The 27,638-nt window shown below is 38.3% G+C and overlaps 1 protein-coding gene across 2 annotated transcripts; it reads right to left on the bottom strand.

The window, feature by feature from the left end:
• Positions 1 to 25: 25 nt before the first annotated feature.
• Positions 26 to 27,089, bottom strand: LOC5570771 (protein sel-1 homolog 1). 2 transcript variants are annotated; one of them, XM_021838239.1, is made up of 4 exons: positions 26,848 to 27,089; positions 24,810 to 26,786; positions 5,322 to 5,526; positions 26 to 680 (listed from the first exon to the last, which is right to left on the bottom strand). In XM_021838239.1, the coding sequence occupies exons 2-4, from the start codon at positions 26,702 to 26,704 to the stop codon at positions 408 to 410; spliced, it is 2,373 nt and encodes a 790-aa protein (XP_021693931.1). In that variant the 5' UTR covers positions 26,705 to 26,786; positions 26,848 to 27,089; the 3' UTR covers positions 26 to 407. The 2 variants fall into 2 exon arrangements, with proteins under 2 accessions (XP_021693931.1, XP_001659361.1); XM_001659311.2 differs by having other exon boundaries at positions 24,810 to 26,783.
• Between the last annotated feature and the right edge of the window lie 549 nt (positions 27,090 to 27,638).

The raw sequence follows: 27,638 nt of genomic DNA, 5'->3' as shown, positions 1-27,638 counted from the left end.
TTCGACAACCAGCATAGCCAGCGGCACGTATCGTACACTAAGTATATTTCACATAAACTTCTACTACGTACGCTCTCACAGCAGATACTGACTGCTACATCTCAATGTGTAACCAACATACCAACTTCAACGCAACCCACTCCTTTCATAGAACCGAACTGTACACACTCGTCAAGCATTTCAAGTAAAGTCGAAGCAGTAGTAGAGTAAAGCAAATCGAAAGTGCAAACAAATTTCTGATTTTACCAAACTTTACAGCATTGACTCGCTTCTCGCCGAAGTCGCAAAAAAACGGATGATTCTTAAAACAAACACGGAATCAGACTAAAATGGATGGGTTAAAGTATAGGAAAATCAAGATGTATATCCACCTCAAGCATTCTTCGCTTGCTAACTTATTCATCCGATCATTGTGGCGCGTCTTCGCGCTGCTGTTGCTGGCGTGGATTCGTATTGCTGGGTGCGGCAGGTCGATCCAAAAGGGGAGCTTCCTCTTCTGCTGGTGCTGCCGCTTCCACAGGGGCGGCTGCTGCTGGTTGATTGTAGTTGGCCGCTCCCGGGGGAAGCGGTCTTCGGAAGTACAGTGCTGCCCCGAGCACCACCGTCAGAATCGTGATGAGATAGAGATCCCAGTTGGAGGCGATGTTGTCGTCCAAATCCAGCAGAATGGTGAACGGGGACTGGAAAAGGAAAAGGAATGCATTTGTGTATCAGTATCTGGTAATCGGATGTTCGTAAGCGTTGCCAAGTTTTTCTTCAGGTGATATACATATTCTCAAATAATTCCGCAGTGAATTTTCCTAGAATTTCTCATGAACTACTTTAGTAATTTGATTGAATACTTCTCAAAACCCTTTAAAATATAATTCCAAGAATTCATAGAGAAATTTTCTTAAAGATTTCTCATATACATAGTTCATCTAGAGATTCTTCTATGGATCCTTCCAAGAATTATTACAAGTATTTTTCTAGTAATTCCTCAAGAGATATCCCGAGAAAGTACATCAGAAAGTTTTCAAGAATTCCTCCAAAATTCCTTCCAATTATTTAGTTTTTCTTTACAGATATATCTAAGCATTCTTCCTTTCAGAAAATCAGTTACAAGAGCGTAGGGGAATGTGGGGCAAGATGAGCACCCGGGGCAAGATGGGCACCCCTAGTTTGTGTCATTCCTACCGATTTTTTTTTTCAATTAATTATTTGGGGTTCTGATGAATATCATTAAATTGATATGATGGCCATACATTTCAGCTAAAAAATCAACAGCACAACGTAAATATTGCCAAAAATACATAGAAGTCCAAAAAATTACTTTTTCATATAAGATTTGTTCATTTAAAAGTGATATTTTTGTTGCATAAACAATTTAATTCATATGTTTTTGACCGTATAGTTATAGATAAGCTATTATAGATAATCAGGAGCAAAACTTTCATCAAATTTAAAAAATATTTCAATTGTTTTGATTATATCAATAAATTTACACCCTTGGGGCAAGATGAGCACCATGTTCAAAATTAAGTAAAAGTGTGAAATTATAGAACCACATTTAGCTGTGGGCTTGACTTACGGTATCCTCTTTGCACAAAACATTTTTTCTAAAAAAATATAAACAAACAACAAATTTAATCGATTTTTAAGTAAAACCTTAGCAATCTATGAAAAGTTATTTATTTTTTGATAAAAGTTTCAAAAACTAAGCTAGTTGAAGATAAATACTATCAGATATAAAAGATAATATCTTGGGATATTGCAAGCATTAAAAAATAATAGTTTTCTTTAGTAAATTGCATCTTTTTATGGGGGTGCCCATCTTGCCCCGCAGTTTTTTTGACCGATGATAAAAAAGCTATTTTTTAACGTATTATTTGGAAAACTATTTATCACTTTTTAAAACTTTTAATGGTTGGAGGTCAAAGTAATAATGTAAATGATAAGGATGGTTACCAATACACTCACGGAACGCGACACGAGACCGGACATAACACATATTGTTCTTACAAACGATTAAAAAAGGGTTTAAATTTACCTTTTTAGTCGACCGGTTTCGGGATCGATCTAGCCCATCTACGGGACGATGTCCGACTAATTACGATGATTCACTCATACTTATTCGTACTTTGCACAGTACACGTCGTAAACAAGATTAAAACATTTCAATGTGTTCGTGATTTTGTCAAACCGAAGAGAGAGGAAACTATTGGAGCCTCATCTTCATTCATCAGGAGAGAATCAGCAGTGGCGATATACATTGATTCCCATGCATTCAGGCAATGCATGCGGTAGCTGAGAATCATATCATTGATTGGCAGAATGCGAAACTAATAAAAAATGTTAGAAAATCATCACATCTGAATGCATGGGAATCAATGTATATCGCCACTGCTGATTCTCTCCTGATGAATGAAGATGAGGCTCCAATAGTTTCCTCTCTCCTCGGTTTGACAAAATCACGAACACATTGAAATGTTTTAATCTTGTTTACGACGTGTACTGTGCAAAGTACGAATAAGTATGAGTGAATCATCGTAATTAGTCGGACATCGTCCCGTAGATGGGCTTGATCGATACCGAAACCGGTCGACTAAAAAGGTAAATTTAAACCCTTTTTTAATCGTTTGTAAGAACAATACAGTGGCCCAATTTCATATTCGTACAGGATACTGATTCCACATCAAGTTAGTAAAAAACTATTAAATGAAGTATTGAGCTACAAATACTTTATCCACATTGAAGGTAATAGGTGTCATCTATTGTTTGCCAATCACAAAATGTTTCCATTTACATTCATCTTTGGATTAATAGAAAAGTATTGAATTGATGTCTAAAATTCACCCAATTCCATATTCGTACACCTACCAAAATTCAAACGCACAACGTTCAAAACTAAATTAAGAAGCTCTATTTGATTACTGAAGTGCTTTGTTATGATGTTCAGATGTAGTGAAATACATTTGGACAATTTATTAGTGGACATATATAAAATTTAGGTAAAATTATGAGTAATGCCAGTTTTCCAATGATTTTTGCTATAAAATCCAATAATTCGAACAATTACGTTTATTTTTGTCATTGGATCCAATCTATAGATTATACTCGTAAGCTCTGATAGAAATTTAGTTGTAATATATACAGTTTACAGAAATCATAAACAGTTTTTATCCCTTTTGAGTTCAGAAAATTGTTGTGCCATAAGTTCAAAACTCTTCTAAAATGATATTTTTAATCAATGTAAACCAAATTTTCATTCTAAACAACAGGTAAATGTTAATTTCGAATTTGTCTGTAAAAATAATTTGAACTACGAATTTCGTTTTACAATAGAGTACCCTAAACTACGCTGTACATACCTCCACATAATTGATGTCATCGTAATATTCAATTATCTTTGAAATAATATTTAAATTATATTCAAAATAGCACCCTATTTTGCAATTTATTGATTTAATAAAAAAAAAATACAAAATAACTTGAATGAGCAGAAAGCATTGATACACTATTTAATAGAATATATCATGTTGTTTTCATAATTTTAAAAACACGTTTGTGTTGCGGTTATGGCAATAATATTTATTCTATAAATCTCTATAATCATGTTTGGTAGTAAAATGTAAATTAAAAATGATAATTACGCAATGTTTTTATAGGAACATTAACTATGGATTATGTATATACATTTAGGAGCCAAACATAAAGAAATTGGCTAAAATTTTTGGTTTTGGATTTGTTATAAATATTATATTACCTAAGATTCAAAAGTATAAGTTGTCGATATCCACTAGAATGATTCAAAAAATCGTTTTTGCTCCACACCGCTCATTCGATTCTTAATCAAATTCGGAGTACCCCCCCAAAATTTGAGCTCATTTGGATGAAAACTGAGACTGCACAAGCTCTTCAAAGTTTATATGGGAATTACTATGAGGAATGCAACCAGTTCATTCAATCGGTCATAGTGTTTGCCCACGTGCTCTTGGGGATTAGTACTTCGTTGATACTGTGAGATTCGTTCATAAGCTACAACTTTGCCGAAGACCGTTTTCAAATCGGACGCCTCAGTAATTAGTTATTGATTTATATCCAGTCACAAATTCTTCAGCAGTGCTCATTTAACTTCTGAACAGGCAACATTGCTGCACCTGGCGCGAAAGATAGCACGCACAAATCATGGCTACTATGTTTTACTGCATATAGCAAGTGATGCCTGCAGATCAGCCCAATAATTATAGCCAAAGTTTTACAACTCATTCAAAAATCAATAACTAATTACTGGGGCGTCCGATGTAAAAACGGTATTCGGCAAAGTTGTAGCTGATTATTGTATCTCACAGTATCAACATAGTTCTAATCCCCAAGAGCACATGGGCAAACACTATGACCGATTGAATGAATTGATTACTTTTCCCATAGTAATTCCCATATAAACTTTAAAGGGCTTGTGCAGTCTCAGTTTTCATCCAAATGAGCTCAAATTTTGGGAGGACACTCAGAATTTAATTTAGAATCGAATGAGCGGTGTGGAGCAAAAACGATTTTTTGAACCACTCTAATATCCACTCTTAGCTACCCTAAAACTGATTATAATTTTTTGAAACTTGTGCAATATTCGCAATTATCGTTCTTAAGGAAGTGATGATGAAAAAATGCAATTTATTGTTCGACTTACCGAATATTTTAGCAAAAAACATGGGAAAACTGGTATTTTTTTTAAATTTACTTAAGTTTCAAATATATCCGTTTATAAATTTTCCAAATGTATTCTACTGCATCTGAACAACACAACGAAGAGCTTGAGTAGTCATCTAGTCCATTAAAAATTAGTTTTGAATGCTGTATATTTCTTTTTTGTTAGGTGTACGAATATGGAATTGGGTCAATTATAGACACAATCTCAATACTTTTCCATTATTCCAAAGATTTAAGCAAATGAATACAGTTTGTCATTGCCAAACAATAGATGACACCTATGACCTTCATTATTGATAAAGTATATCGAAGTCCATGCACCATTTAATAGTTTCATACCAACTTGATATGAAAACAGTGCCCCGTACGAAAATGAAATTGTGCCACTGTATGTGTTATGTCCGGTCTCGTGTCGCGTTCCGTGAATGTACCTACATGAAGTTCTTACGTTAGCACAAACCCCCGAAAAAAATGGTTACCAATTTTACCAAAATAAGAACGTTTAAGTAGGCTTAAATTGCGCTTATCCTTAGGGTGCTCATCTTGCCCCGCCTGGCCCTAGGTGTCCAAAATGGACAACTGGAGCGTTATGAAACAAAAATCATTTGATCAAAAAGTACAAGGTTACGACTTACATCTCGGAGTGCTTCCAGTTTGAAGATCAGCTGCAGCTTCATCAGTGCCAGGGCAACGGGCACCTTGGCATCGGTGCTGGTCTCCGCCGCCAGATCGTAGCACCGTTTGGCCAGATGGATGTCCTTCTTCATGCCCAGTCCCTGTTCGTGCATGTAACCGAGGTTGAACATCGCTTGTGCGTTGTGCTGCTGGTCCGAAGCCATTCTGCAAGCGCCAAATTGAGTCATTATACGTTACACATTAAAATTACAGTCATCTCTCCCTTACTCGATATTGAAGGGACCATCGAGTTAGGGAGGTATCGAGTTACAGAACACAAAAGCAGTGCAAATGCGTTCCAAGGGACCATCGAGTTAGACATGAAAACCAACTTGTACTATGGTTCTCTAACTCGATATCGAGATACGGAATATCGAGTAAGGGAGAGTTAACTGTATTATTAACGAAAAAAAGAGCATCAATTCTGCAGCTACCATTTGGAAGATATGGTATCCTAGCATCCTTTCCATTAGCTTTAAAGAGTTTCATCGAGGGAAATGAAAGTTATAGTGATTTGAAGATGAAAGCATAATAATATAACGTGATAAAATATTGTTATTCCAGTAATTCATACAAAGAACTTTTAACTCTAGCATCATTAGATTTCAATTTTTTTTTTCTAGGCAGACCAATTTCTTATTGATTGTTTCCTTAGGTTGGCGGCTCTTCAATTTTACTCTCATTTGACAGCCGCCTTTCACCCTAGGAGTTCAGTTCATGGATGGATAAGTCAATTTGTCGGTTTTTTCGTTCTTCACTCCCTTCAAAAGACCATCTTTTTCATTCGACGGCTAGAAAACATGTGTTTTCTTCTTTTAGCCTTCAATAAATGGTGTCAAGGTTCATCTAAAAATGTAAGGAGCATTGCATCCGAAATAAGCGATTGTTGCTCGAATCGATAGTAAGTATCCATTGTTTTGATCTAGGCAGAACCAATTTCTTATAGGTTGTTTCCTTGATGTTTCGCACATAAAAGCAAATCCCAGCTAATGTTTTTTTTTGCGAAAATTCTCCTGCGAAGATACCAAATTTTTCATCACTAGACTTCAATCATGAGAATGACTTCCTAACTAAGGCAGCATCCATTTATTACGTAACGCTGAAATTGGAAATTTTTGACCCCCTCCCTCCCTCCGTAACGTTTTTTGTATGAAAATTTTTAAATTTTCGTATAAGCCGTAACGCTTAAGCCTACTCCCCCCTCCCCCTAGAGCGTTACGTAATATGTGGATGCCGCCTAAGAAGGTTTTAGGCGAATAGCTTTCTTTGGATTTAATCAGTGGACTGATATATAAGCGAAAAAAATGTGTGCCCAGTAGTGACACTTGGGTGATTTCCAAAGTAATAAGTTTCCAGGCGAATAAGTCTCATTCAGTTCTCCAACTTGGTCAAAAACACTAACTTTGTATCCAATCTCTAGATTGAGATAAAAGCAAATAATATGTTTGTCTACTAGCACCACTTTGGGAGAATTTTCCAAACTACTATGTTTCTGGGCGAATAGATCCCATTCAGTTGAACACTTTCGAGAGTTCGATTTTTTTCAGTCTCATCGCTGGACCGATATAAAAAAAAATATTTAAATACTAGTGCCACCTTGTGAGTGTTTTCCGAACTAATATGGTTTTAGGCGAATAGAATTCATTTAGTTGTTCAACATTGTCCATGACACAAACTTTGTATCTAATCACATGAGATATTAGCTAATAAAATCTTTGCCCACTAGCGTCATCTTGTGAGTGTTATAAGGTTTTATGTGACTAAGTATCATTTAGTTGTTCAACATTGTCGAAGACAACAATTTTGTATCTCATAACAGAACTGAGATGCAAGCAAATACAGTATTTGCCCACTAGCGTTTTCGGGCGAATAGATCTCATTCAGTTGAACACATTTGTCGAAGACACCAATGTTATATCTCATCACTGAACTGAGATATAAACAATCAAAATGTTCGATCGCTAGCGCCATCTTTAGAGTGTATTCCGAACAAAGAAGGTTTTAGGCGAATATGTCTCATTTAGTTGCTCAACATTGTCGAAGACATCAATTTTGTATCGAATAACTGGACTGAGATACAAGCAAATAAAATCTCTGCTCACTAGCGCCATATAGTGAGTGTTTTCCCAACTAATAAGTTTTCGGGTGACTAGATCTCATTCAGTTAAACACATTTGTCGAAGACACCAACGTTGTATATCATCAATGAACTGAGATATAAACAATCAAAATGTTCGACCATTAGCGCCATCTTTTGAGTGTTTTCCGAACAAATAAGGTTTTAGGTGAATAGTTCTCATTTAGTTGATCAACTTTATCGAAGACAGCAATTTTGTATCTCATATCTGAACTAAGATATAAGCAAATAAAGTTTTGGCTCACTAGCGCTATCTTGGGAGTGTTTTCCAAATTTATAAGGTTCTATGCGAATGGGTATTATTTAGTTGTTCAACTTTCTCGAAGACACCATTTTTGTATCTCATAACTGGGCTAAGATATAAGCAAATAAAGTTTTGGCTCACTAGCGCCATCTTGGGAGTGTTTTCCAAATTTATAAGGTTCTATGCGAATGGGTATTATTTAGTTGTTCAACTTTGTCGAAGACACCATTTTTGTATCTCATAACTGGGCTAAGATATAAGCAAATAAAGTTTTGGCTCACTAGCGCCATCTTGGGAGTGTTTTCCGAATTTGTAAGGTTCTATGCGAATGGGTATTATTTAGTTGTTCAACTTTGTCGAAGACACCATTTTTGTATCTCATAACTGGGCTAAGATATAAGCAAATAAAGTTTTGGCTCACTAGCGCCATCTTGAGAGTGTTTTCCGAATTTGTAAGGTTCTATGCAAATAGGTATTATTTAGTTGTTGAACTTTGTCGAAGACACCAATTTTGTATTTCATCGCTGGACAGAGATATAAACGAAGCAAATATTTGTACGCTGGAAAGTTGTTTCATATGTTGCTTATAAATGCGACATTTGTTGGCGTCTGTGCGCCACCTGGTGAGTTAATTCTGAATTAAAATAGTTACCAAGTGGAAGTCAGCAGTCCTGTGATCAACTTTGCTGAAGACAGTTTTCTCCTAAACCTCTTTATTTTCAAGATATTTGCTCTACAAGTACTGTCCTATTTATAGGACGCTGGGCGTTCGGGGCTTCTGTCCTATTTTTAGGACGCTGGGCGGATATGGGTTAATAAACTCAGGAAGACTTCCTCAAAACCTAAGGAATAATCCTGAGGGTGCTCTGTGGAATTATACAACTTTATTTTCTCCCATTCTAAGCTAGGCCAGTCTATACTCATCACTAACCTAGAGTAGGGCAAACGGATTGAATTTACGGCAACAGACCCAACAACGAATAAAGGAAAACGATTGGAAAGTCTGATATCGGAACGTGAAAACTTTGAATGAACCGGAGCGTGTTGGTCTCCTGCAACAGTATGCGCCGCCGCCATCTTTTCGAATCCAACATGGCAACCGTTGAATGGACCTATGCACGGGTTTATTATTTGACGTTTCATCGGTGCCGTGTTATTTATGTGACCATGGAAACCAAACAATTCGGCACCGCTCAAACGTCAAATTAGTGAACTCGTGCATCGGTTCATACTCAAATGCATTTCAATGCTGATACTCAATGGACCGATGCACGAGTTCACTATTTGATGTTTGGGCGGTGCTGTGTTATTTACGTGACCATGGCAACGAGTTAATTTGGCACCGCTCAAACGTCAAATCCGTGAACTCGTGCACTGGTCCATGGACCTTTGTACGGGTTCACTATTTGACGCTTTAACGGTGTCGTGTTATTTATGTGACCATGGGAACTAGTGAATCCGGCACCGCCCAAACGTCAAATTCACTAGTTGCTATGGCCACATAAATAACACGGCACCTCTCAAACGTCAAATAGTGAACTCGTACATCAGTCCATTGATCTTGGCTACTGGTAAATCCATTAGGTGGGATTAGGGTTGCCATAAACGTGGTCAACTGGCTCGTGAACTGCGGAATGTCGGTGTGAACGAGGCAGCTATCCAGAAAATACGCTGACCCAAAACCGGCGAACGTGAATTCCAACCGGTGGATCCCATCGCCAACACTTCATACCACATCTACTACAGCGTCGTGGAACAAAGCAGAGCAAAATGTTGTGTTGGCTTTATAGTGATTGTGAGACAGATGAAACGAATTATTTGGTATAAACGATCGAATCGGTAAGCGATCGAATCTGTGTGTTGAGAATTAAGGTGATTATAAGCCTGATAAGTTCTATGAGAGCCTACGGACGGAGAGTGTGAAGTTTTTGGCACTGGTCAATGACAAAGACAAAACGACTGGTTCGATGGAGAGTGCCAGACAAGCAGAATATCGCCAGAAGTCGTATGCTTGTGGCCGGTCCGACAAAACAGAGAGCGGTACGGGGCAGCAAAAGCCGAAGAAAAGCGAATTCACCGCAGAAAGAAAAGGCAGCACGAAGAAAGTGTGGTAACTGAAGCTCAAGAAAGCATGGACCGGAATGATATGCGGAGATACTTTGCAACGATCAATAGTGCGCGGCACAATACCGTACCAGTGCCCGCCATGTGCAATGATCGAGAAAGGAATTTGCTGACCGATAACACGGCGGTGCCTGCCAGGTGGAAGAAGCACTTTCAGCAATTGCTGAACGGTGAAAATAGAAATGTAGCGAGGAACAGGATGAACATTGATGATAACGATCAAGCTGTAGACCCACCGACCATAAGTGAGGTTAGAAAGGCTATCAGTGAGCTGAAGAACTGTAAGGCTGCTAAAAAGGACAAGATCCCGGTCGAGCTTCTCAAGCACGAAAGTGAGCAGCTTTATCAGTCGGTCCACCGAGTACTTCTGGAGGTATGGGTGGACGAAGAATTGCCCATCGGCTGGTTGGATGGCCTCATACGCCCAATCTACTAGAAAAAGCACAGACTGAAGTGTGCCAATTACAGAACAATTACCCTGCTGGATTCGGCGTACAAGATACTGTCGGGCATCCTGTTTAACAGACTGAGACCGCACGAGGAGTACTTCGTCGGCGAATACCAAGCTGGTTTTCGTGAGGGCCGTTCGACAACGGACCAGATGTTTAGCTTACGAATGATCCTAGACAAATTCCGGGAGTATAACTTGCAGACTCATCATCTGTTTATTAATTTCAAGGCGGCGTACGACTCAGTGAAAAGAAATGAGCTGTGGCAGATAATATCTGAACATGGTTTTTCGGCGAAACTAATTAGGCTGATACGTGCTACGCTGGATGTTGATTTGAATTCAAGTGTTCGGATCGCATACGAGGTGTGAACCTCGTTCGTGACGTTAGACGGGTTGACGCACATTCGAATTTACTGTTCAACATTGCACTCGAGGGTGCTATTAGGAGATCTGGCGTGCAGAGAAATGGGACTATTATCACAAGGTCGCACATGCTCCTTGGCTTTGCGGACCTAATGGGAATAGATCGCAGCTCAGTGGAAAAGGACTTTTGTGTCTCTGAAGCGGGAGACAGCGAGGATAGGCCTGACCATTAATTCTACCAAAACGAAGTACATGGTTGCAGGTAGAGATAGAGTCAAGCTTGGTGGTGTAGGTAGTGTTTGATGAGGATATGTTTGAAGTTGTTGAAGAATTTTTTACCTTGGAACACTTGTGACATGTGACAATGACGGGAAGTGAAAAGACGTGTTGCGGCTGCGAATAGGGCCTTTTACGGACTACGTAACCAGCATAGGTCCCGCAGCTTGCAAACGGAAACAGAATTTGCCCTGAATAAAAAATTGATTCTTCCGGTTGCCCTCTACGGGTACGAAGCGTGGACGTTGAAAGAGGCGGTGTTTTCGAGCGTGAAGTGCGGACAATACTGGGTGGGAAACTAGAAAATAGTGCGGCGAAAGTTAGAAGAAAGAATTGCGAAAATAATGTTCAGGTAGAAGTAGACGACTTTATGGAAGCATTAACGTGTAGGTGTCTTTAGTCAGTATATGGCTGTATGCAGTGGAAGAGGACTTGGCGACCCTAAACGTTCAGGACAACTGAAGAAGTATCGCCCAAGACCGACGAAGATGGAGCTCTACAATATGCCGGGTAATGGTGTGACGCTACGCTGTAGCCGCCATTAAGATACAAGGTAGATAAGTAGGCTGGCCATTAGACTGATGCCAATTTTGAAGTTTTTGCTCCCCTCTGCTTAAACGATGTCAATTATGATGAAAATGATCCTCCCAAAATTTGAAGTGATTCGGAAGAAATTTGGTTGTGCACACGCTATTTGAAGTTTATATGGAAATTACTATGGAAAAGGCAAACCTTTTGTGTTCAGTCCCCTAACTGCTCGTCAAAATAATTTATGGAAAAGTGAAAACACTCATCTCATGTGAAAACTTCCCAGCTACAACTTTGCCGAAGACCACATTTCGATGGGACGAAAGGATAATTTGTTATTATTGATAACAAAGTCTTAATCATGCTGAGATGATCATTCAATTACTTTCGGAGCAACACTGCTTTTTTGCTGTAGAACATAGTAGCCTGGATTACTTTGATCTATTCTTCCCGCCAGGAGCACCACTGTTGCCTGCCGAACAGTTGGAGAAGCATGCTACATGCAAACCACAACTGAGAGGCCCAGATAGCCGTAGCGGTAAACGCGCAGCTATTCAGCAAGACCAAGCTGAGGGTCGTGGGTTCGAATCCCACCGGTCGAGAATCTTTTCGGGTTGGAAATTTTCTCGACCTCCCAGGGCATAGAGTATAATCGTACCTGCCACACGATATACACATGCAAAACTGGTCATTGGCATAGTAAGCTCTCAGTTAATAACAGTGGAAGTGCTTATAAGAACACTAAGCTGAGAAGCAGGCTCTGTCCCAGTGAGGACGTAACGCCAGAAAGAAGAAGAAGAATGCAAACCAACTTTATGATGATGAATAACAATTTATCCTGAGGTCCAATCAAAAAGTGGTCTTCGGCAAAGTTGTAGCTGGGAGGATTTCACATTAGAAGAATTTGTTCACTTTTCCATAAAATATTATGACGAAGAGATAGAGGGCTTAACACAAAAGATTGGCGTTTTCCATAGTAATCTCCATATAAACTTCAAATGGCGTGTGCACAGTCAAATTTCTTCCGAATCACTTCAAACTTTGGGAGGATGCTATTTACCATAATTAAAATCTTTTAAGCATAGGGGAGCAAACATTTCAAAATTTGCATCACTCTACTGGCCATACGTCCCGTATTTAACGGGACAGTACCGTTTTCATCACCTTGACGAGCTGTCCCGTCGTTTAATTGAAAATGTGCTAATTGTCCAGTTTTTTTTAATTGAGAATATACTGCATATTACGAAACAGTTAAAACGAATAACAGCAGTATAATAAACAGTATTTATTCACTTGCAGAGTTTTCTGTCTCTATGAATATTTTGTTGAATAGTAATCAGTTTCTCAAAGTAAAACTAAATTTTACACAGTTTATGCTTCTGATTAACGTTCTGTGTTTTATGCTTATCAGGGTGTCCATTCATCCGGGAAATCCGAAAAAGCGCGAATTTGAACAACACACCGGGAAAATATGTATTTCAAACATAAGGTTACCGATTAGTTTAAATTTCAAGCCTATGGGCAAAACTAGAAAACTGTCTAGGGAATAGCACCAATTGGTTTTTGCCTACTTTGTATGGAAATCCGAAAATTGGCACAGAATTCTTATGGGTCGAATATTAGTGCCCTATTGACGTAAGTAGTTATTTGTTTCATCAAAATCCGTTGGTTTCCTATGGAATTGTTTGGTAGATTATTCTAACAATTCTTACCGATTGCTTTGTAGATTGTTGTGGAAGGATATTAAAATATTTCAAAGGAGATTGTATAGAATATCCACATTTTTAGAAGAAATTCTGGCAATGTTCATGGTGAGATGCTTGATAGATTTCCGTTTAGATTCATGGCAAATTTTTAATGAGATCTTTGCAGGAATCTCCACAGAATCGCGGCAATAATTATTCAATTTCTTGAAAGTTCTTTGAGAGATCATTAAAAAGGTAACTGGTAGATTGCTTATAAGGTTTTTGGTGAATTCTAGGAGAACTATTTTTTTTAATTACAGTGGGATTCCATTTTTGGCATGCTCCGTTTTTGGCATGCTCCATTTTTGGCACCCCCCGATTTTGGCAACAAAATGGATCCGTTTTTGGCAACATTTTTGAATACCATAAAAATTTGTAATTTTTTGTAAATATTATCGTGTCTGTTGCTTTATTTATCTGAATGACAGGTAAAATACGCACCGATTACATTCTAGAGCTCTATTTTCGTCGATATTCCTCCAAATATCATTAACTACTAAGAGCTCCCGTACGTACTAATTTACTTCAGAATGGTCATTGGTCATGCATTCGCAGCGTTTCATGAGGCCATTAATCTCCACCAGCATCTCAACTAGAGATTAATATCTTAGGCATTCATACTGAGTGACCAGCCCACTTAAGTCTGCCAGTTGGTGATACACTAAAAAACACTTTTTTTCAGATTTGGAACAGCTTGTTTGAACAAAACACAAGCACATAAGGGCAAAAAAAAGTTTATGACTCACACTTTAAATTTTGTCTTACCTTTTTAGCTCACTGTTCTGCAAAATGTCGTGCTCATATTTTTTGAGGAATTTCATTGAATAAATTGCGTTATTCTAGTGAATTGCAGAAGTGTCAACATATAATCCATAAAAAAGTATATATTTTACTATATTGTATATTATTTTTTAGGAATTCTAATATTCCATTCAATACCGACACCAAAACGAATGCAAACACAGTCCAAACTAAACTTTATTCTCAAAAATATCATTGCAGCATGCGATAAAAACGATTAAGAGTATTTTGTTTGTGGTTTTAATGTGTATATTAATCTTTCTGTGAGCTTTTTTCCCTTTTTGTTGGAGATTCTTTAAGACGTTAGATTTGTTAAGAGATGTGTTTTATACAAGATTTTTAATCAAGGATACGGGTCTCAATATAATTAAAATGTTCCTTGCGAGCTGGGACTATGAATTTCTTAACTGAACCCTGGAGAATCCTTAGGGAGTTCTTAGTTCATAAGGGACTTCTCAGACATTTTAACGGATTCTTGAGAATGTCTGCAGATTCCTAGCGAACACTGAGGGTTTCTTGCGGGATCATGAGAATATATAATTGGTTATTGAGGATTAAGTCCGAAATTTTGTGATTCCTAATAAGCTCTTAAGTTTTCTATGGCATCCTGGTAATTCCTAGCTGGATAATGTGGATTTGTAGTGGTATTTTGAATATTTCTGGTAAAATCTTGTAGATTTTGCAAAGGTTTCCAGAGAAATTTGAGGAGTGCTAGTGGTAGCCTAAGTATAATGAATTTTTGAAAATTTTTATTGAAGACTTGAGAATTTTCGGAAATATCGAAGCAATATTCCTAACAAAATGCTTCAGAGCTCTAGCGTTTTCTTGTAGATTACTTTTTTGATTAGTTGTTTATGTTTGCCCTTTTGATTGCAGTCAATCATTAATTATGAAATGCTTTACTTATCAGAAACATAAATTAAAGGAGGGTATTCTAAACTTACCGAACAGGGATGGTACACAAATTATGTCACGCTAAATTTCAACTTTTTGGACCCCCTCCCCCCTTTGTCACGTTTTTTGTATGAGTCCTCCGAAAATTTTGTAAGACTTGTCACGCTTGGCTTGACCCCCTCCCCCCCTTGGAGCGTGACGTAATTTGTGCATGATCCCATATTGTAAAAGTTTACGCTATACCCTTAAAAATAAACTGATTTTCAATATTGATAAAATAAAAAAAACTCATGCCGTTTTGCAATACCCAGCGCATTTGTTTTGTAAATACGTCTTTGTATGAACAGTATTAATTTTTTTTTTCGTATTCTTACACAGTTTTAGGAAAATGCTCAGTTCTTATATAAAGGTCACTTTTGCGATTATTTATTTTACATGATCCACTCATTCCGGGTTCCGATTTTGGCACGGTTCCGTTTTTAGCAACTGAAAATTTCGACTTTGTTGCCAAAAACGGAATCCCACTGTATTATAGCTTCGTAGCGGTTGGAAAAATGCCGTTGGAGTCAAAACCAATGTTGATTTCTGGAGTTCCGATGTTACTGTTTCCTGTCTGTATTGCTAGTTTTAGTCCCTTATCTATGACAGAATTGTTGTGGGCCCCTAACAAGATTTTTTATGGATTTTTGCAGATTTGCAGTTAATACTTTCAATCATTCTCGACCTATTGGGAAGATCTTTAATGGATAAACAAATAGCGAGGTCCTTAAGGTATTCTTTGGCTGATTTTTGTTAAGTTCTTGACGAGATTCTTGGCCATATTTTTGGTATATTGTTCGAAAGATGATTTTTTGAATCTTTGTGTAAATTTGTTAGTTTCATAGGGGAAAAGTAAAATGCTTTTTGGCGAGATTCTGTTAAAATATCTTGGATCTAACATGAGTTTCTCAAAAAGAATTTATTAAGGAGTCATGTCTAGTACATAATTCCGAAGGCATTCTTAGAAGGCAACGGGTTGGATTTTTAACTTTGCTGTTTTGTGAAAATCTGCAATAATTTAGAAACACAGATTCAAAATTTGGTCATATAATTCCAAGATCGTGCAATATCTAAAATCAACAAATAGGTAGTTTGTATATTTTTGCCCAAAACTCTTTTGAAATTCAAACCGTTTTGAGCTCATATTATTTTAGCGATTTAATCAAAAATAATTAATAAATAATTTAAATGAAGTCCTCCAAATTTGACCATTTTGTATGGAAAAAAACAAAACTATCAAGGCGCAAGATCATTGTGTCATTCGTTTTTAATTGTATGGACATCCTTGAAAAAAAAAACAGGAATTGGAAAACTGATTTAAAATGTACACCCTGTGCTTATAGATATGCCAATTCTTGTTCGAATTTCTAAACATGATTGGGTCTCATTTACATAAAAATCCAAGTTCAACACAATGGGAAGATTTATTTTGGAGATGAGTCCAGTAATTGGACCTATTTTCAATCTCTTTCCGAATTTTCTTTTACAAAACTTCAAAAAAATATTCTTGAAACGCTTTTTTTCCTTTGCTTTCTTTATAGTACTCGGACCTAGTTGATCCAAAAAACACTTTTTTTTATATTATCGGCCATAACGTGGAGGTCCGTTCCACTCGGATTCAGATTGGGTACCACTTCTAGTACTGCATTTGGTCCCTTGGTACTGCAAAAGGTACCCAAGTTTTACAGATTGCAGCACACTTTTCATGACATTCTAGATTTTGCTCTTCTAACTCATGTGCCATAAAGTTTTGGGGAACCGTAAGAAACATGAAGGTCTTTATTTCGTCTTTGACAGTGAGATATATGTCAAATGGCATTGCATGAAAGAGACATCGATAGTCTTCTCTTATATTGTCTTCTCATTGGAAGGTTTCGAAATAATAAAATAAGCTTTGAGCCGTCATTCCTATTTCGGCTACCGACCTGAAAACAGTTATTCTTTTGCCAGTACCGAGAAAGATCTACAACCCCTTAACTTCAAACTAGTATATAACAAGTTGGCGACGATTGGATAAAAAACTTTGTTTCTCGCGTCCTCGTGTGAAAAAAGTGAAGCAGTTATCCTCATCCGAGCGACTAGCTGAATACGCATTCGACGTGTTGATAGTGTCCAAAACCACCGACGGAGCTGCTTTTGTCGGGAATCGCATCACTGTATACCTGCCATTTTCTTTGGATACAAGCATCGGAAACACCAAGAGAAAAAAATCACCAGCAAAACCATATTCGATAAGGAGCGGACCCCAACCAAAAATATAAAGTCCGACCGACTGTAACAGCTGCGTGGTAAAAAAAAAAAGTAAATCAGCAAAAGCTAATATCGTTGGTGGTTGAGACGGTGTAGCGGTTGTTCTGGTGCCAGGAAAGTGGAGCGGCATAAAGCAATTCTAAGCTCGATCCGAAGGTTCTAGGAGCCCATTCAAACAACAGTTGCAGTAGTTCCCAAGCCAAGACACTCGCACCAGATCGAAATCAAGACATCCCGTGGTGCTGATTGGTAATTCGGTTGATGCTGATTTGTTACGATCGCATAATTGTTTGTTTTTTGGGCCATTTGCTATTGAAACATGGCTGTTAATGTGAGCACAACCATTGAACCCTACCGCAAAGGAACCCCTTTCGGCGAGTGGGTTGAACGCTTAGAATTCTATTTTTCTTTCAATAATGTGACGGCGGAAGCAAAAAGAGCCTGCTTTATAACGCTCAGTGGTCCGATAATTTACCATGAGCTAAAACTTCTTTTTCCGACGAATAATTTGTCCGAGGTGTCTTATGAAGACATGGTTGCTAAACTTCGAACTAGGTTGGACAAAACCGAGTCTGACCTAATTCAGAGGTTGAAGTTCAATAACCGTACACAGCAACCGGATGAGACCGTCGAAGATTTTGTCCTCTCCGTCAAATTGCAAGCGGAGTTCTGCTCATTTGGAGATTTCAAAGAACTTGCAATAAGGGATCGTATATTAGCAGGAGTCCGTGAAAAGTCTCTTAGGGAGCGATTATTGAATGAAGATAAGCTTACTCTTGCAACGGCAGAGAAGATAATCGCAACCTGGGAACTAGCAGGGAAAAATTCAAAGAATTTGAACAATGACGACGACCATTATGGTCAAATAGCTTCTTTGACTCATCCGGCTGCTAAAGTTGGATCCACTATGGGAAAACTATTGGCAACTTATAATGCAGCGAGGAACGATGGTGAAAGTGGTTCTCATAGGACTCCGGTAAAGGAGAGATTAGGATATAAACCATACGTAAGGAGATACGATGATAGAAGGTTCAAGGGGCAGAGCTGGAGAGAAACGGAGAAATTTCGTCCAGGGGAATGGAGGCAAAAGCCCAGCTACGCCGACATGACGTGTAATTTTTGTGGCGCAAAAGGCCATATTAAAAGGAAATGTTTTAAGCTGAAGAACATGCGCCGCGAAACTGTAAACTTAGTTGACGCTTATGATCCAGAACCAAGTGCGGATGAGCACATCGTAAATCTACTAACACAAATGCGAACTGATGACACGGATAGCGACGATGGCGATACAGGTGATTTAAGTTGCATGATGATTTCTTCTATAAATAAGATTAGTGATCCATGTTTGATTAAGGTGATGGTCGAGGGAACCCCTTTGGAAATGGAAATAGATTGTGGCTCTTCAGTGTCGGTAATCGGCAAAAATCAATATTTTTCTATTTTTAAAACTCCGCTAAAGCAATATAACAGACAACTTATTGTTGTAAATGGAGAAAAGTTGAAAATTGAAGGTGAAACAACTGTTTCTGTGGAATTTAATGGAATAGAAGCAAATTTAAAGTTATTGGTATTAGACTGCAAAAATCGTTTTATTCCCTTGTTGGGCAGGACATGGTTAGATGTATTCTTCTCCAAATGGAGACAATTTTTTTTCAAGTACGTTTACTGTTAATAAAATGATTGAGAGGAATAATTTAGCAGAAGAAATCAAACAAAAGTATAAAGACGTTTTTATTAAAGATTTTTCATCACCAATCAAGGGTTTTGAAGCCGAATTGGTTCTTAAATCAGACGTTCCCATTTTTAAAAGGGCATATGACGTTCCCTATAGACTAAGGGAGAAAGTTATGGTTTATCTGGATAAGTTAGAAAAAGAGAAAGTTATTACGCCCATTAAGACCAGTGAATGGGCATCTCCAGTGGTTATAGTGATGAAAAAGAACAATGAAATAAGATTAGTGATTGATTGCAAGGTGTCAATAAACAGAGTAATTGTCCCGAACACATACCCTCTTCCTGTTGCTCAAGATATATTTGCCAAACTTGCCGGCTGTAAAGTATTTTGCGCTTTAGATCTGGAAGGCGCATATACTCAATTGGCTTTGAATGAAAGATCGAAACATTTTATGACAATCAATACAATCAAGGGTTTATATACATATAACAGACTTCCTCAAGGTGCTTCGTCAAGTGCTTCAATCTTTCAGCATGTAATGGACGAAGTATTAGCGAATATGGAAAACGTACATTGTTATTTAGACGATGTCCTTATCGCCGGAAAGAATATTGAAGAATGTAAATCAAAATTGAATCTCGTTTTGGAAAGGTTGCGAAATGCAAATATCAAGGTTAATTGGGAAAAATGTAAATTTTTTGTGAATAAGTTAGATTTTTTAGGGCATGTAGTAAGTGAGGATGGGCTGTTGCCATGTCAAAACAAAATAGCAACTATAAAAAATGCAAAGGTACCTAGTAACACAACCGAACTTAAATCATTTTTAGGACTTATAAACTACTACAACAAATTCATTCCCAATTTGTCAGCAAAGCTTTATCATTTATACAATTTATTGAAACATGGTGTGAGATTCATTTGGGATGCGAATTGTCATAAGGCTTTTGAGGATAGCAAAAAATGCTTATTAGAAACGCATTTTTTAGAATTTTATGACCCTAAAAAACCGATTGTGGTTGTGTCGGATGCATCAGGCTATGGTCTAGGTGGCGTAATCGCACATATCGTAGATGGAGTAGAAAAACCTATTTGTTTTACCTCATTCTCTTTAAATCAGGCTCAAAGGAAGTACCCAATCCTCCATTTAGAAGCTTTGGCACTAGTATGTACTATTAAAAAGTTCCATAAATTTCTGTATGGACAAAGTTTTACCGTATATACAGATCACAAACCATTGGTAGGGATTTTTGGAAAGAAAGGGCAGCACTCTATTTATGTGACAAGATTGCAAAGATATATTTTAGAGCTATCAATCTACGAATTCAATATTCAATATCGACCATCAACAAAAATGGGAAATGCGGATTTCTGTTCACGATTTCCCCTTGAGCAATTAGTCCCAAATGAATATGATATAGAACATGTGAGAAGCATAAACTTCAGTAACGATTTTCCCATAGATTTTAAATTGGTTGCAAAGGCGACAAAAGATGATGAGTTTTTGCAAAAAATTTTGTCGTTTATGCACAATGGATGGCCAGAAAAACTTGAAACACGTTTTGTTGATGTCTCCTCCAATCAAATTGATCTAGAAACCGTAGACGAGTGCTTGTTATACCAAGATAGAGTTATAATACCACAAATACTTCAAGCTGCAGTTATGAAAATATTACATGCTAACCATGCTGGCATGGTTAAGATGAAACAGTTAGCAAGACGAACAGTATATTGGTTCGGAATAAATAAAGATATTGAAAAATATGTATCAAGCTGTGAAGAATGCAATAGGATGGCGATTGTCAATAAACCAAAAGAAAAATCTCATTGGATCCCTACCAATAGACCATTTAGTCGAGTACACGTTGATTTTTTTTATTTCAATCATCACACGTTTCTGCTCATCGTAGACAGTTTTTCTAAATGGTTAGAAATAGAATGGATGAAAAAGGGTACTGACTGCAGTAAAGTTTTGAAAAAATTGGTAGAGTTTTTTGCTCGTTTTGGACTACCTGACGTTCTAGTCTCCGATGGAGGTCCTCCCTTCAATTCCTATGCATTTGTTGACTTTTTGACGAAACAGGGCATTAATGTGCTGAAAAGTCCGCCATATAATCCATCTAGTAATGGGCAGGCAGAAAGGCTAGCTCGTACGGTAAAAGAGGTTTTGAAGAAATACCTATTGGAACCTGCCATGTTACGGTTAGATTTGGAGGATCAAATAAATCTATTCTTGATCAATTACAGAAATAGTTGTTTGACGACGGATGGAGAATTTCCATCGGAGAAAATATTCTCATATAACCCTAAAATACTAATTGACCTCATTAACCCAAAGAAGCAATTCAAAAACCAATTAAAACCATTGCCAAATGATGAAGAAGTGTTGATTGATATCTCAAATGCTAATAATCAAACGCATGAACCCATAGACAATCTGAAGGCTGGTGATGTGATTTGGTACAAAAATAGCAATCCACATCACCATGTCAGGTGGACTAAAAGCATCTTTCTAAAACGATTTTCCAAAAATATCTTCCAGGTGGAAACTGGAAACGTACGCCTACTGGCCCACCGAAATCAGCTGCGTCTGGTTACTGACCCAAATGAAATGCTTGGTAAACCGACTTTGACGTTGTCTCTGACCAACTATACCGATGGGTTGCGTGTTAGCAATGATGAGGAAGAACCAGAAGGGCTGTCAGAGATGCAACAAGCAACATCAACTAGGATTCGGAAACGGAAGAGGTCTGAAGCATCCTTGAATTCTACTCCCATTGTACGACGATCAAAACGAAAGCGTACGGCAAAGGTCGACTCAGATTTTCATTATGGATAAATACACATGAAGTGTTATCGAATAATATAATAGTTGTTAGGCATTTAGTATCAAAATTAATTTTAACTTGTCTGAATTATAGTTGAAAAGTTTTTAAAGTTTTTATATTAAAATGTCTGAAATATTATCAATCAAGCAAAATTTATAGAGAGGGAAGAGTTGAGATATATGTCAAATGGCATTGCATGAAAGAGACATCGATAGTCTTCTCTTATATTGTCTTCTCATTGGAAGGTTTCGAAATAATAAAATAAGCTTTGAGCCGTCATTCCTATTTCGGCTACCGACCTGAAAACAGTTATTCTTTTGCCAGTACCGAGAAAGATCTACAACCCCTTAACTTCAAACTAGTATATAACAGACAGGAGGTCATTTATCGATATCATGTACTACTCAATTTTTTCAAATAAACCTAAAAGAGTAAAAGTTAAAAAAAAGGATGAAGTTTTCTGTATTTGATACGTATTTCAAATTAATTTCTGAAACCCCATAGGTATACTATCTAACAAAAATTGTAAATTTATATTGAACAACAGTTCTATCTTTACTATTGATACGCAATTGATTAGATTATCTTTAGAAAATATTGAATTAAAAAAAATTAAGAAAACTAACGTTCAACGATTTGATATCGTTGTAACAAAATCATTTTCGTCTTACTTTTCCTAAGGGCAAAACTAACGTTTAGGATAATAAATCTTTGGGCTGTTTTGTGGAAAACCTATTTGAAAAAGAAAACCGAAACAAGTTTCTAGATTGGAATTTTGAAAGATCGATTTTGCTCAGAAATCATTGAATAAATTGCCAGGTAGTTTCTAAATCTATCTATTTTTTATATATATCATGTAGAGATACTTTTATTATTGTTACGCAATTGATTTGGAAAGAGTGATTTTTTTTAATAAATCATAAAGTATTAGAACAACTTACGTTTATGATTTGATCAGCCTAACGAAAACATTTGCATCGAACTTTTCTCAATGGCAATTTTTACTAAATTCGCATTGAAAATTATAACGAGTTTTTAAGTCGAGCTTTAAAAGATAAACATTGCCCAGAAGTCATTAAATACATTCCTAGGCAGTTTCCAAAGCTTTTTTTATTTTATTTTATTCATTTGATAAATCATGTAGAGATTTCTCTAGGAGAGCATTAACTTCGTCTTTTAAGATTTTTCTATTTTTGTCCTTTGTCCCGTTTTTATCCGATTAGATTATGGTCAGCCTATGGATAAGCTAGAAAAGTAACGCAAAAAATCCGCGTAGGGACACCTTGAGGAATCCTTGTAGGGTAACTCCTGTAGAAATCTTTGAAACATCTGCTAGAGTAACTATTAGACCTATTCAAATGTCTGAAAGTTCCTCAGTCAACCAACATTTTGATTTTTCATGTCAAAATGAACTTCTGGTCAAAATTTCAGTCAATTTGGAGAAAATTTAGAAGTGCATCAAATCAATTATGTGTTTTTGGACTATTTTCAAGCTTTGAAAATTCATAACTACTGAACGGAACAAAATCGGAAATACCTCTACATAGTAGTTTATTCAATTCTACGAACTTTTGTCGAACACGGTCTTATGAGCAAGTTTAAACATAGTTTGGTTGAGCTTTGTGCTTCAAGATTCTTGAAAATCACTATTTTTAGGGAGTGTTCTCCCTGAAAAACATACATGCATGAAAATTTCGGATTTTGAATTTCCAGAACATGATTTCTATGTATTTCCAAAACTCAATCCTGTTTAAAGATACCTTTTATCTTGCGAAAATAAATTGTAAAAAATAGGTAATTAGGAAGCACATTCGTAAATCCACTCAGAGTGAGCCAAGAACACCACCGTGAGCTTCAAGGAATGTAAAAAATGAAAACGTTAGCACTGTCGATGATAATGATTGTTTTCAAATCGTTCTGAATAGTCAGTAAAATACGATCAAAACAATCATTACTCGGAAAGAAAAAGCAATGCTAACTTGTTCAATTCATTCATTCGACGGCACATGGTCATGATCGATTTAACTATCATCAGGTTGGGATGGGTTGTTCAATCTTCGGGCATTTTTTGTAATTTATTTCCTAAAGCAACATGTAAGCTGTTAATGGTTAATGATTTTATAAATTTATTATGTTTGTTTCCTGTTGACTAGGGCCTGGAAAAATAATGCCAATGTGTGTTTTTTATAGCATATATATTCAGAAAACTGTGGAGAACAAATCTCGATCAAACGATGTTTAAACTAAATTTAATCTTATTGGCGTGTTCGACAAACTTCAACAGAATAGAATTAGCTTTCAATAGGTGGTAGAAGCAAGTGATTTTGATTTATTAGTATTGAGTTATGATTTTTCAAACCCTAAAATAAACCTAAAACACATTTTCAACTTGAAGCATAGTTAAATCTCTATCAAATGAGCTGGAAATTTGACCAGACATTGTTCTTAGCATGAGAATTCGGATTCCTTCTTGACCGGAAGATTTCCAGACATTTTTTTCAAAAATGAACAGGTCTAGTAACTATGTACTGGGAAAAACGGCGGAATTGTTGATGGAAATATTCTGAAAGAAATCCTAGAATAGTATTTAAAAAATTAAGAGAGAAGCAAAATACTGACTTGAAAAACCATTTTTAAGTAGATGAAAAAACCGAATTTAGTGCTATACCATTTAATTCCACTAGAGTTTGTATCCTTTGACAGATACGCGTATTTCGACCTCAACTGTAAGGCCGTCTTCAGTGTCGTGTACTAGACTCTACTCTACTCGATGAAGTCGAAGTCGAAGATTTGTTAAAACCATTTTTGTTAAAAAAGAGACTTCAAAAACCTTCTACTAAAAATAGAGGCTTGCATTGAAATAAAGATCAACTCTCTTAAAAAAGGCCTGCCACCAGCCTTATGTAAGGGTTCAAATATCACTTGAAAATGGCCCCTAATCTTCAAAATATAACTTTCATTTATCTCGATGAAACATTTTCCAAATTATTGGGTGGATGCTATGATACCATATCTTTCCTATGGTGGGTGCAGAATAGATTTTTTTTGTTAATAACGCTTAATGGACACACCGTGTACAATGAACAAAAATCTTACCGGTAGTGGGAAGCAGCTGTCTCGAAGTCGACGCTCGTGCCCAGTCCATAGTAGTGGTAATCGCCCAGCTTGACCTGCGCGGCCGAATAGCCCTGAGCTGCGGCTCGCCCCCAGAATTGCAGCGCCCGTATCAGCTCTTCGTCGCGGTTCTGGAACAGATTGATTTCCCCTCGGTCCAGCAGGAACGCGGCATTGCTCTGGGCCACCTCGTAGCCCAACTCGGACATCAGAGTGTACTGCATGAAGGCTTCCTCGAACCGGTAGGACCGATAGTCGTTGTAGGCAGACATCAACCTTTCCGCCCACTTCCCCCTCTCGGCCACGTTTTTGAACAGTTCGACGGCAGTGGGACAGGAACGCATCATTCCGAGGCCCACGGCGTGCATCTGACCCAGGTTGTAGAAGGCCAACACGTGACCCGATTGCGACGCTAGGTTGAAATACTTGTTGGCCATCTTGAAGTCCCTCTTCACGCCGATGCCACTGAAGTACATGTTTCCGAGCTGCAGCTGGCCATCGACCCAACCCTGGTCGGCAGCTTGCGTGAAGAACTTCAGCGCTTTGACGGTGTCCTTGGGGACTCCTTTGCCGTGAAGATACATGACGCCCAATCCGGACTGTCCAACTGGATTTCCCAGATCTGCGGCCTTCTTGAAGTACTTGAATGCGGTGTCATTATCCGCTTTGATGTTGTCGCTTCCTTCCAGGTAGATCTTGCCCAGATAAGCCATGGCCACGGCATTGCCCGCATTCGCAGCTTGACTGAAGTACTGCAAAGCTTTTTGGTGATCCAGCGAGATGCCGCGACCGCCTTGATAGTGCAGCTGCCCTAATCCCACCTGAGCCTGCACGTCTCCTTTATCCGCGAGCAGTTGGTAGTAATCGATCAAGTCGTTATCCAAGATTCCGGAACTTGGGCCCGTGTTTTCGATCTCATCCAGCAGCCGGATTCGGTGGACAGCTAGTCCTCCTGCAAACGTCACCTGATTGGCCACCTTCGTGGCTACTTTCCTGTAGAAATCCAACGCCGTTTCGCAACTGTTCGGCACTCCTACTCCGGCCCAGGACCGATAACCGAGGGCCATCTGAGCCCACGAATTATCCCCCAGGGCTGCCATAGTGTAGTAAACGAGGGCCTTGGCCTGACTCACGTTGAATCCGATTCCCGTTGCGTACATAAACCCTAGGCCCATCTGAGCTTCGGGGAGTCCTTCTTCGGCGAGTTCCAAGAACGTCTTCTTCGCAGCCTCCGTGTCCATGTGCACCGGATGACCAAGCAGCTGAGCCCAAGCCACGTGACTCCTTGCCAGTGGATGACCCTTATTGGCCGCCTCCACCATCAACTTATGGCCCTGCAGCTTGTCTACCTTGGTCCTGTTGAGCACTACCATCGCCCTATCGAATGCTTCCTGGGCTTCCAACTGTTCCGGACTCAACACTACTTCCCCTTCGTCCTCCGGCGAAAGCCGATTGATCTCGTCGATCTCGCTCTCGATCTTCTGGATCATCCGCTCGTGACTATCGAGCAGCTCGTTCAACATCTCCGACATCTTCCTGCTTTCCTTATCCTGCGATAAATCCGGTGCCTTCACAATCTTGATCGTCGAACGCATAAAGTGCAACTCATCGCTGAAGCCGTCAAACTCGGCCTTTTCGTTCCCTTTCTTCCCGGACTGCTCCAGAACCAGCTCCTCCAGCAAACCTTCCGCCGATTTCCTCTGGTTCGAACCGTCCTTCACCTCACCTGTCTCCTCCTCTGCTTCAGCATCGCGCTTTTTACTACTTACGGATCCGGAAGCGCTCGTCTCCTGTGGTCCCTGTGGAGGTTCCAACTCGCTCCACACCTCTCCGGCCAGGATGAGAAACGCCCCGAACAGAACCCAACCCGCCTTCATCTTCCGGCTTCCCCCCAATTACTTCCAATAACTGCAAATGCGACGTGTACTTCAACCACCCATTGGATGGGAGAGAAACCTGCTGATAAAGAAAGAAGAGAATCAGTCGTAATCTGTTGATTTTTCCCCAAAACGATTCTTACCGTTCTCGAAGCTGCTGCTGCGAAATACCGATGGCAGCGTTCGGAAGCTGGTCTTTTAAACTATTCGATACCGAATCTGAAACACTTCGATTCTTAACGCGGAAAATATGTTCACTTCCACCAACTTTTCGATTATTCTTGCAGGAATTTCAACTTTTCTGCGGTGGATTTCGTCGTCGTCGAACAAAAGTGTGTGATGTTTATTATTCTGCACTCTGGATGAGGAGGTGGAGGAAAAACACAGAAAAATGACGTGTGACCTGCGGATCGGGCGATTTTTGACAGATGGGTTCCGTTCCCGGGATTATCAAAAGAAAGCATTAGGGTGGAACCAAAAATCAGACGCGTTTTATTTTTCGGAACACGTTTTGCAGAATGTGAACACTCAGAAATGAAAATAGTCACAGATTTACAAAAAAAAATGCATTGATGACTATTTTCTATCAGTCTCTCTTTCGTACTGCTGTGAATTTATACGTCATTTCGCCATTCGTCATTAGCGATGCCTTAACCCTGAGAGAGAGATTCGAGGGTGTCAACTTCGCCATCATACACTTCTACACTCAGAAACACGGGTAGTCACAGAATGACTAAATTTTAGTAATTTATGACTATTTTCTATCTGCCTCTCTTTCATCCTGCAGGGAATTTTATTCCTATTTGTCAATTCGCCTGGGTTGAAGCATCACTAAGCTTCAACCAAGTCGAAATGACAGTTAGTGTGAAAATTCACAGCAGAATGAAAGAAAGGCAGATAGAAACTAGTCATTAATGCATAAACTTTAGTAATT

Source organism: Aedes aegypti, chromosome 1 (genome assembly GCF_002204515.2).
Source record: "Aedes aegypti strain LVP_AGWG chromosome 1, AaegL5.0 Primary Assembly, whole genome shotgun sequence".
Taxonomy (NCBI): domain Eukaryota; kingdom Metazoa; phylum Arthropoda; class Insecta; order Diptera; family Culicidae; genus Aedes; species Aedes aegypti.
Note: the sequence above shows the minus strand (reverse complement) of the source record. Positions and strands in the feature narration are given on the sequence as shown.